The 16,841-nt window shown below is 41.4% G+C and overlaps 1 protein-coding gene across 2 annotated transcripts; it reads right to left on the bottom strand.

Annotated features, from left to right (window-relative positions):
• Positions 1–1,047: 1,047 nt before the first annotated feature.
• LOC121580810 (snRNA-activating protein complex subunit 3) lies at positions 1,048–12,075 on the bottom strand. 2 transcript variants are annotated; one of them, XM_041895863.2, is made up of 9 exons: positions 11,827–12,075; positions 11,400–11,483; positions 11,174–11,255; positions 10,632–10,736; positions 10,228–10,377; positions 9,351–9,433; positions 4,836–4,994; positions 1,584–1,691; positions 1,048–1,384 (listed from the first exon to the last, which is right to left on the bottom strand). In XM_041895863.2, exons 1-9 carry the CDS (start codon positions 12,054–12,056, stop codon positions 1,237–1,239), a joined length of 1,149 nt encoding a protein of 382 aa, XP_041751797.2. In that variant the 5' UTR covers positions 12,057–12,075; the 3' UTR covers positions 1,048–1,236. The 2 variants fall into 2 exon arrangements, with proteins under 2 accessions (XP_041751797.2, XP_041751807.2); XM_041895873.2 differs by having other exon boundaries at positions 10,228–10,344.
• Between the last annotated feature and the right edge of the window lie 4,766 nt (positions 12,076–16,841).

The following is a 16,841-nucleotide window of genomic DNA, read 5'->3' as shown; positions in this document are numbered from 1 at the left end:
AGTTATTTTGCTTATCGAAACAAATGATTAATTATTAGTTTTTAGATGCAGTCAAATATATTGGCACCCTTGCATGATTCACTATTTATTCTAAAAATAAGTTTAAATTAAAAACTTGTTCACACTTCACAGGTCCAAATCAAAACTGGCCTAGACTAGCTTATTCAAAATGCATTAAATTTGGTTGGAGGCAATGATTCTGGTTAACAGAGTAATGTCTCACCTGTGGTAAGTTGCAGGTGCCTACAGGGTAAAAATAGCCATTCAACATGTTTAAGAGAAAACAACATTCTGCTCTATTGTAAAGTACAAGGGGGTGCCAATATAATTGACCTCATCTGTATGTGTTCAAGTGAAGCTGCTTCAATCAATGGTACTGTAGTGTCAAGTCGACGGTTATCTTTTCACAGGTCACAACAATAGTCACATGGAAAACAAGTATTTGCGTAATCTTTTCTCAGATCTGAGCTTTCGGGTCTAAACAAATGGCCATCATTAGCTTAACAGATCGGTTAAGACGATTCAAAACACTTCAATGGAATAAAGATGTTGCTAAAGTGCCTTTCCAAGTCACCATCACTCGAGCTGTCGCAGGGCAAGATATACAGTGCTATCCAACTCCCTAGCCAGAGGCACTACAGGTGTTACATTTACATTTACGTCATTTAGCAGACGCTCTTATCCAGAGCGACTTACAAATAGGTGCATTCACCTTATAGCCAGTGGGATAACCACTTTACGATATATTTTTTTTTTTTTGGGGGGGGTGGGGGGTAGAAGGATTACTTTATCCTATCCCAGGTATTCCTTAAAGAGGTGGGGTTTCAAATGTATAAGAGAAGGGTATTGTCCCACTGTCCATAGAAGCTTAATTTGTGAAACCAATACTTCGTAAAAGCTATAATCGTTCATGTGAACTTTTCATCATGAGTAGCATGAACTGGTGACGTCACCAGTTCACCACTGAAGGTTCATCAATCCTAAACTAACGTTCTCAATATGAGCTTTACAATTCTAGACGACTACAGAAAAATATCACTGCAAATGTACCCCCCAAAAATGCTTTATTAACCAGAACATTTCCATGTGACCGTGAATCCCAATCCAAGATGAAAGTAGAAAAACAGTAGGTAAAGTGCTTTAATTCCAACAGAAAATAGAAAACCTCCTCCCTATGTGCCAATACTGCCCAGCAGTAGATGGGAGAAAGGTTAGTAGAATGTGGGCAGCTCAGTCTCAGTTGAAGGCACCAGGGTCCACATAAGGGTAGGCCAGGAACTGTCCTAGTTTGTTTCCTTCCTTGTCATAGTGCAGCATGCGGAAGCACCGCTCACAGAAGAGACACGGGTCATTTGGGGCAAATGGATCATTTGTGGTTAACCATCTGAAAACGAAACAAAAAAAGGCCAGTTAGTAACTGACAACTTCCGTGCCAGATAATTCTTTAACTCATCATTTTTAAAACTAATGTACAGTCAATTACTAGGGATATGTTTTTTTTGGCCAGGTCATGTAAACAGGGAAAACTCATAACCCAAGTAATGATTATCTTTTATTGTGGGGGACATTTTGTCTCTACACACCTGCCGATGTAGACGTTACACACGGCGCACTTTCTGGTCATGACCCTGTGCTTGTGGGTAAGGAGAGGGTACAGTTTCTTATCCAGGCAGTCATCCTTATGGGCCAGTCTAGAAACATTGGGCAGGGGAAAAAATAAAAAAACGTACATACCATGTCCACACTAATGAGCCAAACTGTACTGAACTAGCCCTGTTACGTATCCACCATAGTTGCTGGAACCTTTCACCTGTCGTGTGGAATGATCTCCAATGCACTTTACAAATAGGAAGAATTGGTGCCTCATTCCATGGAGGGCCTACGGTATGCTGGTGTTTGTTTTTCCTTTCAGTTAAGACCTAGACAACCAGGTGAGGGGAGTTCCTCACTAATTACTAACCTTAATTAACCTTAATTAATGTGGTCCTCTGTAGCTCAGCTGGTAGAGCACGGCGCTTGTAACGCCAAGGTAGTGGGTTCAATCCCGGGACCACCCATACACAAAGAAAAATGTATGCACGCATGACTGTAAGTCGCTTTGGATAAAAGCGTCTGCTAAATGGCATATTATTATTATTATTAATCAATCAAGTACATGGGAGGAGCGAAAACCCGTAGACACTGTCCTCCTTGGAATGAGTTTGACCCCTGTGCTGTAGGCCTAGGGCACTGTTTCCCAAACTCGGTGCACATTTTGTTCTTTGCGCTAACACTACACAGCTGATTCAAATTATCAAAGCTTGATAATTAGTTGATTATTTGAATCAGCTGTGTAGTTCTAGGGCAAAAACCAAAACGTGCACCGAGTTTGGAAAACACTGGCCTGGGGCATTTGACGGCTCCTAGGAGATCATTTTACTGAAGAATGTGTCTTTAAACTACACAACAATACATAAAAAGCAAAACACTATCATAATTTGTGTATACTGTATTTTGATATGTATTGTTGTGTTAAACAGGGCTCATCTGGAAAAGAGACCTTGGTCTCAGCATTGACTCCCTGTCAAAATAAAGGTTAAATAAATAAACCGTGCTGAAAAAGGACAAAGTGATGGGATATCTGAACCAGCACAGTTTGGGAACTGTTTCACTGGCAGCACTGAGGCAGAGTCCTTCTTGGAAACATCACACCGCTATGCCACAAAACCAGCCTTCATGCACAGTTACAGTGCCTGCAGCAAAGAAAACCAGTCAGAAGAATGCTAAAAATACTTAAACAAATCAAATCAGTCTCAGAACGATGACATTTTGAAAGCCTCTAGGCTCTTTATCATGTGAGTGAATTGATCAAAGAAGTGAATTGATCCTATTCATCTAGAAAGGGCAGCACTTTCCCCTGGCCTGCTGCCTTATCAGAAATCTAGCCTTCTTCACAGTATTGACTATTGACACACAGCACTGATATGAGTAAGGGTGACCTGATTTCTGACACATTGATTCCTCATAGATACAGCGAGTTCCAAAAGTAAAGTGTAGACTGTCGGCTTTAATTTGAGCGTATTAACACACTTTGTACATTCAGTGCATTCGGAAAGTATTTCAGACCTCTTGACTTTTTCCATATTTTGTTACGTTACAGCCTTAAATAGTTTTTTCCCCCTCAATCTACACACAATACCCCATAATGACAAACAGGTTTTTAGAAATGTTTGCAAATATATATATATATATATATTTTTTTTATTTTTTTTAACTACTGAAATATCACATTTACATAAGTATTCAGACCCTTTACTCAGTACTTTGTTGAAGCACCTTTGGCAGCGATTACAGCCTCGAGTCTTCTTGGGTGTGACGCTACAAGCTTGGCACACCTGTATTTGGGGAGTTTCTCCCATTTATCTCTGCAGATCCTCTCAAGCTCTGTCAGGTTGGATGGGGAGCGTCGCTGCACAGCTATTTTCAGGTCTTTCCAGAGATGTTCGATCGGGTTCAAGTCCGGCCTCTGGCTGGGCCACTCAAGGCCATTCAGAGACAAAGTGTCATTTTGGGACGCAAACTCAAAATTGAATAAATGTAAACTCTATATCTGACATGGTACTGGTGTCTTGTTAAGACTACCAAGAACCTCTGTGTGACCCTGATTTAGCCCACTGCAGTAAAAGGTTATTAAGGGGGTAAAATTATCTGTTTCAGTCATTAGTAAAGGGCACATCGTTAAAGAGTTATTATTATTATTATTATTATTATAAGAGTACAATTATCTTTTTTAGGTGGGTACATTGTGGGTACCCAAGTCATTAAGCATGTTGTGAACCTAGGGTCACAATATTGAATGCATTAAGGCGTTATCTGTTAGACACCTAGAGAGGAGGAGAGAGTGATTTATTAAGTCCCGAGCTTGCAGACCCTGTAGCTGCTTGTAAATACCCCTACTTGTAACCTGACACCAACCCCTGCACCCATCTCTTTAAGTTCAACAAGTTCACTACACATCACCTGAGAGGATGTCACTAAGAGATCAACAAGTTCAAACACATTTTTTACTTCAAAGAAACAGGTGCACTATCAAGTTACCTAATGACAATAAATATAGTGCCCCATCCGAGGATGTCATTAAGAGGTCAACCAAAAGGACACAGCAAAGCACATCAATCACTTTTTGACAGCAACAGTCTACTATGCTCTCTCTTACATTTGCTGTTTGTTTTGGTTGCGTTTCAGATTATTTTGTGCCCAATAGAAATTAATGGTACATAATGTATTGTGTCATTTTGGAGTCACTTTTATTGTAAATATATTTATAATATGTTTCTACATTAATGTTGATGCTAGCTCTTATTTACAATAAAAGTGACTCCAAACTGACACAATACATTATTACCATAATTTCTATTTGGTACAAAATAATCTGAAACAACCAGAACAAACAGCAAATGCATCCAACAAATGTGTAGAGTCACAAGCTTGATGTGGTCATTGCGTGCGGTGAATATGGGACCAAATACTAAATATTTTACTACTTTACGTGAATTTGTCGCAATACTTTTGGTCCCCTAAAATGGGGGGACTATGTACAAAAGTGCTGTAATTTCTTAACGGTTTACCCGATATGGATAAAAATACCCTCAAATTAAAGCTGACAGTCTGCACTTTAACCTCATAGCTGTATCATTTCTAATCCAAAGTGCTGGAGTACAGAGACAAAACAACAAACGTGTCACTGTCCCAATACTTTTGAAGCTCACTGTAGGGGGGGGAACAACACACCAAGTCAAAGCTCAACATCCAGGTATCAATATGATCAATATGAATGACAAAATATGACCTCTGACCTGATGTCGGTGATGATGACAACGTGCTCGCAGTCTCCCTGGTGACAGAAGAGGTAGGGGTAGCCCACCTTCACCTTCAGGTCGTAGAACCTGGTGTCCTCCATCTTGGCCTTGTGGAACGTGGGGAAGTCTCTAGTCTTTGCCCAATCAATGGTGGTCCTGGAAATACAATGCAATGCAACTTTATTGTCCAATTTGAAAAGTACAGTAGAAAGTAGAGAGGAAGAGAAATTAACTTCAACACCCAGAAAACACGCTTTGGAAATTAATCTTAATTTATACTGAACAAAAATAAATGCAACATGCAACAATTTAAAAGATTTTACTGAGTTACAGTTCATATTGACATAAATAAATCAGGCCCTAAACTATGGATTTCACATGACTGGGAATACAGATATGCATCTGTTGGTCACAGATACAACAACATCTCCTTCGCATTGAGTTGATCAGGCTGTTGATTCTGGCCTGTGGAATGTTGTCCCACTCCTCTTCGATGGCTGTGCAAAGTTGCTGGATATTGGCGGGAACTGGAACACGCGGTCATACGTCGATCCAGAGCATCCCACACATGCTCAATGGGTGACATGGCTTGTGAGTATGCACGCCATGGAAGAACTGGGAGATTTTCAGCTTCCAGGAATTGTGTACAGATCCTTGCGACATGGGGCCGTGCATTATCATGCTGAAACATGAGGTAATGGCGGCGGATTAATGGCACGACAATGGCCCTGAGGATCTCATCCCGGTATCTCAGTGCATTCAAAGTCCCATCGATAAAATGAAATTGTGTTCATTGTCCATAGCTTATAACTGCCCCTACCATAACCCCACTGCACCATGGGGCACTCTGTTCACAACGTTGACATCAGCAAACTGCTTGCCCACACGACGCCATACACATGCTGTCTGCCATCTGCCCGATACAGTTGAAACCAGGATTCTTCTCCAGCGTGCCAGTGGCCATCGAGCATTCGCCTACTGAAATCGGTTACGACTCCGTACACTGCAGTCAGGTCAAGATCCTGGGTGAGGGATGACGAGCACGCAGATGAGCTTCCCTGAGACGGTTTCTGACAGTTTGTGCAGAGATCTTTCGGTTGTGCAAACCCATAGTTTCATCAGCTGTCCGTAACTGGTTTCAGACGATCCCGCAGGTCAAGAAGCCAGATGTGGAGGTCCTGGGCTGGTGTGGTTACACGTGGTCTGCGGTTGTGAGGCCGGTTGGACATACTGCCAAATTCTCTAAAACAACGTTGGAGGTGGCTTATGGTAGAGAAATTAACATTCAATTCTCTGGCAACAGCTCTGGTGGACATTCCTGCAGTTAGCATGCCACTGCACACTCCCTCAAAAACGTTCATGTGGCATTGTGCTGTGTGACAAAACTGCACATTTTAGAGTGGCCTTTTATTGTCCCCAGCACAAGGTGCACCTGTGTAATGATCATGCTGTTTAATCAGCTTCTTGATATGCCACACCTGTCAGGTGGATGGTGTTGGGTTCTAACTTGAAATATCCTTATTCATGTTACCATATTAGAACAATGGAGGGTGGATAAGAACTAGGTGTATGGAAAGTTACTGAGTGAGAAAGGGGAGGGCAGAAAGTTTACATTCTGTCAGAACATGTTATTGTTAAATCTCATGTATCCTATGGAGAGGAGAAGGGAAACAGTCTTGTTTCAGTCACTGATAAGGTAGGACAGCCGTGAGTTAGGGAGGAGTGAGGAATGCGGGCCGAGGTCAGGTCAGACGAAGTGAGAAGGAACAGTTGCCACTCGAGTTCCTGCCTAGCAACAGAGAGATGTATTGGCTGTCCAGATGTGCAAGAGGGTCTCCGCCTAGAAAGAGGGTATAAATATACACTACCAGTCAAAAGTTTGGACACATTCACATCCTACTAATTCAAGGGTTTTTCTTTATTTTTACTATTTTCTACATTGTAGAATAAAAGTGAAGACATCCAAACTATGAAATAACACATATGGAATCATGTAGTAACCAAAAAGGTGTTAAACATATCAAAACATATTTTATATTTGAAATTCTTCAAAGTAGCCACCCTTTGCCTTGATGTCAGCTTTGCACACTCTTGGCATTCTCTCAACCAGCTTCACCTGGAATGCTTTTCCAACAGTCTTGAAGGAGTTCCCACATATTCTGAGCACTTGTTGGCTGCTTTTCCTTCACTCTGCAGTCCAATTCATCCCAAACCATCTCAATTGGGTTGAGGTCGGGTGATTATGGAGGCCAGGTCATCTGATGCAGCACTCCATCACTCTCCTTCTTGGTCAAATAGCCCTTACACAGCCTGGAGGTGTGTTGGGTTATTGTCCTGTTGAAAAACAAATGACAGTCCCACTAAGCGCAAACCAGATGGGATGGCGTATCACTGCAGAATGCTGTGGTAGCCATGCTGGTTAAGTGTGCCTTGAATTCTAAATAAATCACTGACAGTGTCACCAGCAAAAGCACCCCCACACCATCACACCTCCTCCTCCATGCTTCACGGTGGGAACCACACATGCGGAGATCATCCGTTCACCTACTCTGCGTCTCACAAAGACACAGCGGTTGGAACCAAAAATTGTACATTTGGACTCATCAGACCAAAGGACAGATTTCCACCAGTCTAATGTCCATTGCTCGTGTTTCTTGGACCAAGCAAGTCTCTTCTTCTTATTGGTGTCCTTTAGTAGTGGTGTCTTTGCAGCAATTCAACCATGAAGGCCTGATTCACAAGTCCCCTCTGAACAGTTGATGGTGAGATGTGTCTGTTACTTGAACTCCTGAAGCATTTATTTGGGCTGCAATTTCTGAGGTGCAGTTAACTCTAATAAACTTATCCTCTGCAGCAGAGGTTACTCTGGGTCTTCCATTCCTGTGGCGGCCCTCATGAGAGCCAGTTTCATCATAGCGCTTGATGGTTTTTGCAACTGCACTTGAAGAAACGTTCAAAGTTCTTGACATTTTCTGTATTGACTGACCTTCATGTCTTAAAGTAATGATGGACTGTCGTTTCTCTTTGCTTATTTGAGCTGTTCTTGCCATAATATGGACTTGGTCTTTTACCAAATAGGGCTATCTTCTGTATACTCCCCCTACCTTGTCACAACACAACTGATTGGCTCGAACGCATTAAGAAGGAAAGAAATTCCACTAATTAACTTTTAACAAGGCACACCTGTTAAATTAAATGCATTCCAGGTGACTACCTCATGAAGCTAGTTGAGAGAATGCCAAGAGTGTGCAAAGCTGTCATCAAGGCAAAGGATGGCTACTTTGAAGAATTTCAAATATAAAATATGTTTTGATATGTTTAACACCTTTTTGGTTACTACATGATTCCATATGTGTTATTTCATAGTTTTGATGTCTTCACTTTTATTCTACAATGTAGAAAAACTCTTGAATGAGTAGGTGTGTCCAAACTTTTGACTGGTACTGTAAACGTCTTTTCAGCTGTTTCACCCATTGGGTGAATAAACTTGGTTTGAGCTTTTCCTAGTCTTGCGTGAGTTTTACTCTGTTTATTTTAGAACCTAACAATTGGATTATCTTGGCAAAGGAGAAATGCTCACTAACAGGGATGTAAACAAATGTGTGCACAACATTTTAGAGAAATAAGCTTTTTGTGTGTATGAAACATTTCTGGGATCTTTTATTTCAGCTCATGAAACATGGGACCAACACTTTACATGTTGTGTTTATATTTTTTGTTCAGTATGCTTTCTACTAGCCTTGTCTGAGAAAATAGTTTTGATTATACTCTGGCTTAAAGGTTGTTTCCAGTTCATCATCAATCAAATGCTAAGTGGATGAGAGGGAGCACGTAGAAATACTTTTCTAATTTCCAGTGGGTCTTGTAGTGGCCTGGTTTGGCATATTAATGAATTGGATTGTGGCCCATTATAATCTAACACATCTCTGTTTATTCTGCTGTCACATCCCCAAAGGTTAACCCCAGCCATAGAGTTGTGTCTGGGTCATGAATAGGCAAACCGAATGCAATGTTCTTCACCTAATACCTCCCCAAATTCTCATCTCCAGGTCCAATATAAAGTTATATGGCTGAAAAAGTATAGTCCTGATGTAACCTAATATGCGGATCTGCCCCTACCTCTCACTCTCTACAGTATTGTCTCTGCAATATAACAAGCCTGTTTTGTCTTTTTCAGGTTACCCCCTGGCTTCTACGGGCCCATTTCCACGGATGTTCTCTCAATTTTAATTCAATGGCAGTCTACGGTAGAGTCAGCAGGATCAGCTAAGGTGAGAGTTCAAGTTAGCCTAGTCTGAAGTGTTCAGTCAGTCCAGTAGATACCAGTGGGGATGATGGTTCAGTCAGTCCAGTAGATACCAGAGGGGATGATGGTTCAGTCAGTCCAGTAGATACCAGAGGGGGATGATAGTTCAGTCAGTCCAGTAGATGTAGCGAGAGGGGATGATGGAGATGACAGATAGATGTCAGAGAAAGCAAAAGCGAGAAAGAGAGAGCAAGAAAGACACTTACTCGCTCATGTCCTGGCACTCAGGGTGACGCATGTCATTGTAGAAGACCCCTTCAAAGTAGAAGAAGGCGGATTTGAAGTGATCCTGAAACAGACAGTGAAAAGGTTCACCCAACACCAACATGATGATCAAGTCCTATTACGTAGGCTTATACTTTCTCTATGAGGGTGTCTGAGTATGTGGCTGAGTAGCCCAAATGTACACCTCCTTATTATCTAATGTATGAATAAGATGTGGTCTAATCGTATGCCATAGCAAATGTGTTCAAGACTCACAATCAATGACTGTACCTGTGAAGCAGCACGTGTTCCACGTCGGAATGTACTGTATATCCATAGTCAGTAGACAGTTCTTCTTGAAAAGTTGTCCTTTACATCACCGAGCAGTGCACAAGAAATCTACTGGCATCTACTAAATGTTTGGTTTTGATTTGGAAGTAGGGTGGTAGCATCTAACAATTGGATTTATTAGTTTGTTGTGCACTGCTCGTGATGTAAGGGTCGACTATTTAAGACGAACTGTCTACTGACTGTAGATTTACATTCCCGACGGTAGCCTAGCCTTTAGAGCGTTGGGCCAGTAACCAAAAGGTCGCTAGTTCGAATCCTCGAGCCTACAATGTGAAAAATCTGTTGATGTGCCCTTGAGCAAGGCACTTAACCCTAATTGCTCCAGGGTCGCCGCTGACCCTGAGCATGACCCCACTTTCCGAGGGTGTCTCAGGGGGAGTTGGGATATGCAAAAAACACATTTCCATTTCACACATATGCATATAATACACACTTGTACATGTGTGAAACAGGAAAATATAAGCACCCACCTACCATCACAATAGTATGGTTTGAGCGTGAGTATCTCTTTGTGTGTGCGCGTGTCACCTTGCTGATGAAGTCCGGTGCCATGTCGGGCGTGTTGCTGAACTCTCCGAAGACCTGCAGGTCGCTGATACAGCAGATAGCATCCCTCAGGTCCACCAGCCTATGGGAGCCCAGCATCTGAAAGGTCATGTGGGGCCTCACATACTTAAACTGGAAGAGAGCAGAGAGGGCCACACAATGGATACAAAAACATTCTACCGTGCTGATATAACGTGCGTTATAGGGAAATAATGCACGCTCTAGAATGCCTTTCAAGCCAAACTGAAACAAGTATTCAACAATGCCATGGTATAAATTATATTAATAGGCAATATTGTTGTGTCTAATGATGGAGATTGTGAGAATCACCAAAAGTTGAAAATTCCAACAGAGACTTGGCATCGAAGAAGTGAAACGGCACGTACTCTCTCAAATATGGCTGGGTAGAGAACGTTGATGCTCAAAATGATCTCCCCTTCTGGCACCAAGTCAACAAGGTCCTCAGGCCTTTTACCCACTGCTAGGCTCTCCTAGAAGATCAAACAAAAACACACACACACACAAGTCAATCAAATGTCTAAAAACAGCCCATCTTAGCTCTTGTGGGTCATGTTCATTAGGCACCAAACTGAAGAATATGACCCAAGGGTCTGGGTGTGTAGACTGCTGGGTGTCAGTCACGCTACAAGTCAAAGGTCACATCAACAGGTTATACTCTTTGCAAGTGACGCGGCGTTTTTCCAAGAAGTAGCCTTGGAAGTTTTTGAACTTTTGTAGGCTTTTTGAATGGTATTCAATGGACAAAAAATTTAACGCACTGGTCTCCGACGCAAACACCCGGTAGAAGTAAATTCATCCTCAAACACGAATATAAGTTTATATATCTTAAATTACTTACAATTATATAATCGTCAAGCCCACGGAAGTAAAGCGGAAGGGGTGGTTACTTTCACGGGGTATAACTCACCAGTTCATCTTGGTAGTGGTCAACTCTGCTTATCTTATCGATCCTCAGGGTGTCTTTGTAATCCTGCTTCTTCTTTCTCTGTCTGTCAGAACACGAACAAGGCAACACTTTTTTAATGCAGTGATTGAGTATCTATCTGCAGAACATGGAATTGGTGCATTATGTCTAAATGGTCTAGGATGTAATTTGAATAGTAAAATGACAGTAAAATGTTGTAATGTTTGACATTAGTGTTTGCAGAGTGGGGTCAGGTGGCACAACGTTGGTGTCAAGGGGCTCCTCTTCAGGTTGACAGCGAAGATTGTCAATGCTGGAAAAAAATCGACCATGTGAAGATTACGGAAAAAATATAGGTAATTTGACAGCAAAAAGTCTGAACCTCTACTTTATAAAAAACATCTCTGATACAATTAGTTTTGACCAAGATTCTAAAATGGGTCACAAACAAAAACAAAGGGAAGATCCTTCCTGCCCCCTAAATTATATCCCTAGTCCACTACTACAGACTCTGAAGTTCATCACCAAACATCTTATTATTGACAAACGATAACTAGCATATTGAGAAGTTACTGCTTGTCAACTAGACTGACACAATGGCTATCCAGCTAACTAGTGTCCCAAATACATGTATAACTAACCCTTACTGTACAAACCTGCAGATAGCTTTCAGTTCATCCAACGTTTCTGGTGCGATTCCCATCTCCTTTGCAAAGTCGGCATCTTGAGTCTCTTCGTATTTTTCCTCGTAGGAATAGTCAATTCGTTTCAATTTCTCAAGCCATGCGGTTCTGAATGAGCCAACGTGGAATGGTTTGGTGTTTATGTCTTTATATTCAAAAACGGGAATATTTTCGTTCACGTTTGAGCTGCTGCCCGCCGCCATTTTTTCATCTAAATGACGTAAAAATACCCAGGGAACGCTGGGAAATGTAGTGTCTCGAGATAGGAAAATACCAGGTAAACTTCACAGATTGTGGGAGTTATTTTACCGTGGCCCAGTCAAAAACCCCTTACGTCATCCAGTGAAAGTGGGGAGGAGGAGCGCCCATCTCAAATCGAACAGTAATCTGCGCCGCTTGGTCATTTTGTCAACAAGGCAACATGGTGCATTGTCTAGAAACATACAACATATATTTCCATAACTAGTTTTCATTGGGAGGCAGATAAAGCGTTTTTATCAAAAGCAATCGCTTTTATAATATAATAATATGCCATTTAGCAGACGCTTTTATCCAAAGCGACTTACAGTCATGTGCGCATACATTCTTACGTATGGGTGGTCCCGGGGATCGAACCCGCTACCCTGGCGTTACAAGCGTCATGCTCTACCAATTGAGCTACAGAGGACCTTTGCATGGAAAAACACAGAATCCTAATCATTTCTACACGTGCTTAATTACGTCACTTTTGTTTTGCGCCGATTTAGCGGTTGGACAGAATGGGGTACCGGGCTCAGCCCCGGGAAGCAGCCAGGTTCCAAATTGAATGCAATCAACTTTCAGCCGGGGCAAAACACGCCAAACAGTAGAAGCATCTCATTAGCATAGGCTAATTATGGGGCTGAGTTTTGCCTTGTGACTTAGGTGGGTGTGTCCTTGATTACGGAAACCCCCACCGGGCACAATTCAGTAGGCTATTTTATAAAGGTGTCAAACATGGCTCACGTGAAGAATAGGAACATCCAAAAGGTAAGACGCTTTTAGCCTTTTTACTTATTTTTTATTTGAACGTTCAATAGGCCTACTACATTTATTTAAAGGGGAAATCTGGGATTTTGATATCATTGATGGTCAGTCCTTCAAATACATGTCAACAATCCTTCGTCCAAAGGACCCTTCTATGGATAAAATGTCATGATATTATTTGTTTAGGTATTTTGTGTATTTTCACAAAAATAATCTGCTATCATGGGATTGACCATAAAAACTCATCTAAAATGTTAAACCTAATCCTACTTTCTATAGAAGCATTAAATATTATTTTGTATAGCATCACACCCATTACTTTAGAGTTGGAAAGGTAATTTGGTCCTAATAGCTACATTGCTTTGTTGTTCTTAAAGGTCTAATGCAGCCGTTTTAATCTCAATATCAAATCATTTCTGCGTAACAATTAAGTGGGCTACCTTACTAACCACGTTTCCATCCCCAGTTTTTATGCTAGTAAAGTCATAGGCTACCTTATAATTTTTTTGGTTAAAAAGACAGCTGTGATGAAAATAGGAAGTGTCGGTACAATTTTATAAATGCAGACAGATAGGCCCTAATTTGTTCGTTGGACATGGTGGGATCTTTTTGTGTCATAGAATTCATTATGAAAATGGCATTGAAACGCCTTTATGCGCAAATATTGATATAATAACCACCATATCCAAGTAAACGTGGAGTCAGGGGATGATATGGTGTGTTGTCCTCCCACTAACACTCGGTAAACCATGCAGTTTATAGGCTACAGATGAAATAAGTTATGATGAATTTCCACAGGGTGGTAAAAGTGCACCCCTTAACCTAGGGTATGGCAAAGTGAAGTGTGAGAAATACACTCACCAGTTGAATCTCATTGAAACTCTAAAATGCTATTTTGGAGAAACAGCAAAAACAAACACTAAATGTCCCCCAGACATTATCACCCCAATATTATGTTTATATTAGGTTTAAAGGTCTGTGGAATGGCGTGTACAATATCCTACTCAACCTCATCATACATAAGCTACATTGACTAATTTAGCCTACCTTAGGAACAATTCATACAGTGCAACATGAAATAGATGCATTATACACCGCTATCAATGCCGACTTCAAATACTCACATCAATGTGAAAGGAACCAGAGCATAAAACATCTGACTCAGAATGCAAACTATGCCAGATAAATCCTACACATGAATTGAAATAAAAGGCATACATCAAATGAATTTACTAGGCCTACAATTGACAAGGATGCATAAAGACAAACAAACTCGTCCAAGGAATGAAGAAAAATCTACACATAAAGGCCGTGCCCATGATTCAGCACCGCTGAATGGACAGCGCCTCGGTACAGGTAGGCACTGGGTGGAGCTCCGTGGGTTGTGGCTGAATGGACAGCGTCTCTGTCCAGTAGCCAGCTAGAATTAAGCTATTCAGTTTGTGGGAAGTCAGACATTTTCTGGGCACAGTTGAGTAGCCTACAATGCTTATAAGAAAATGCATAACTGGCACGCAGATCTTTAGAAATTGTAGGATACATTGTAAATTGTCACGCATAAGGAAAAAGGTTGCAGACAACCTGCTACATGAAGTCACCCTTGCGGAACGGCGCATACCGTGTACAATGACAGCATCATTGTCTTGTGCGCTCCCACCAAAATTGTTGCTCTGCATTCAGAGATGTTCCTTATAAGCTAATTTTTTGTATTTGCCTGTCTGCATTATTCGCCAAGGAAGGGACACATTATGCGAAATATTACAAAATGTTGTATCAACAAGACTGCTCGAGAAGATTTATATTGCAATATAGTAGCCAACACCGAGGCGGCCCAGCGAAACTTTTTCACCAGGCCAGCTTGTCTCTCTGTCTGATATTATTGTTGCCTACGCAGCATCCTGGGTGCTCATTATATAGAAAAAACAGCCCCTACATCCACACTATAGCCTAAATAACTTAGCAATATTTAATGACGTTTAGCAAGCACGATTGATCTGTTAGAATATCTCATATTAATTCAGGAAGATGGACGAACAAGACTGATAGAGTGAAAGGTGAAAATGCATTATACCAGAGGCAGGTAGGTGACAAGTACGGATGAAGGCAGAGGATGATGATGTGGACCTACGGCATGAAGTTAAAAAAAGTTAGCCCAACTAGGTAATCATTAATTATTTGGATTATCTCAATTATCATTCTGTCACTGCATGACAATGCACATTTATTATAGCCTACAATTGTTATTATCTTTAAGCCCCCCAAAAAAAGACATGTATTTTGAAATGCTCCAAATATTGCAGTTTTTCAGTTGTTCATTTTCATACCAATAGGGACTCTCCTAAGCTGTGCTGTTGAGGAACTACTAGAGCAAGAATACTTGTAGTTGTTTTGTTTGGAACACAGCCTTGCATCCCCGCCATCACACAATTACTGCTGTTTAGGCATTCCAAAAGGTCAATTCTAAATCGCAATCTGGTCAGGTGGGCATTTGAAAGCGTGTTATATTGCCAACATGGCTAGCTAATTTACAAAATACGATTTTACAGTGTTAGATCCACAAGGCAATCCAGAGAAGCAGATCATTTTGGGTCGCAAAAATTTAAACGATTTTACTGGAGTTACAGTTCATATAAGGAAATCAGTAAATTGAAATAAATTCATTAGGCCCTAATCTATGGATTTCACATGACTGGGCAGGGACCCGGGCAGGGACCCACCCTTGGGTGCCACTTGAGAATTAGTTTTCTCCCCAACAAAAGGGCTTTATTACAGACAGAAATACTCCTCAGTTTCATCAGCTGTCTGGGTGACTGGTCTCAGACGATCCAGCTGGTGAAGAAGCCAGATGTGGAGGTCCTGGGCTGGTGTGGTTACACGTGGTCTGCGGTTGTGAGGTCGGTTGGACATTCTGCAAAAATTCTCTAAAATGACGTTGGAGGCAGCTAATGGTTGCGAAATTAACATTAAATTATTTGGCAACAGCTCTGGTGGACATTCCTGCAGTTAGCATGACAATTGCACGCTCCCCTCAAGACTTGAAACATCGGTGGCATTGCTTATATTTCCTTTGAAATTGGTAAATTAGTCACACCTGTGACAAATGCACCGCTTATGACCAAAGAGAAGACAAATAAATAAAGGCACTGCTGTAGCGTTTAGATTGATTCTCAGAGGTTGCGTTTACACAGGCAGCCCATTTCTTATATTTTTTTCACTAATTGGCCTGTGACCAATCAGATCAGCTCTGAAAAAGAGCTGGTGTGAAAAGCTCCGATGGGATTGGTCAAAGACCAATTAGTAGAAAAAAATATCCGAATCGGGCATTGCCCCTAAAAACGCAGCCAGAGGGCTTTGCAGTTTGGCTAGGCGCAGTTTGGCTAGGCACAGTTCTGCATGTACCCTTCTCAGTCAGGTATTGCGCGCTAGTGTAAGGATTGGAAATGATGGCTCCTTGCGTAGCTGATAAACTAGATTTCCCTGACTTTCAGATGGACCCAGAGGATCTCTTCTCCTGGTGCCTGAAACGATGTAAGTCCCCCTACTTCACGAGGCTAAGCTATACACTGCTTTAGATGTTCCCTCTTATGTAAAATAGTTATCAGAAGTCCATAAGCCTTGTAACCATAGTTACAGTATTAATGCCTACAGCACACATCTCAGCTGGTGCAGGCACATTTAAGATTGTGTTGGCCACAATAGATCTTAATACTGTCTGCTGCATGCTGTGATTGCTATAGCCCACATACTCAACTGGTGGACTGCAATCCAGTTTTTTTAGGAACTCTGTTGTGCTTCGAACCCTGGTATCATATAAACACACAAGATGTGGAAGAGTGTGTTGAATTACAGGAAACATGCTTTAAAATGGCTAAATTCTCAACTCTAGCAAGAGTGGTTTGAACAGTTTGGTGTGGTTTGGGAGTTTGTTCCCTTGTTGCTTAGGAAGTCCACTGTCTGCCACTAATGAAAATGCACCAGATGGA

This window comes from Coregonus clupeaformis, chromosome 1 (genome assembly GCF_020615455.1).
Source record: "Coregonus clupeaformis isolate EN_2021a chromosome 1, ASM2061545v1, whole genome shotgun sequence".
Taxonomy (NCBI): domain Eukaryota; kingdom Metazoa; phylum Chordata; class Actinopteri; order Salmoniformes; family Salmonidae; genus Coregonus; species Coregonus clupeaformis.
This window is presented reverse-complemented; position numbering and strand designations above follow the sequence as displayed.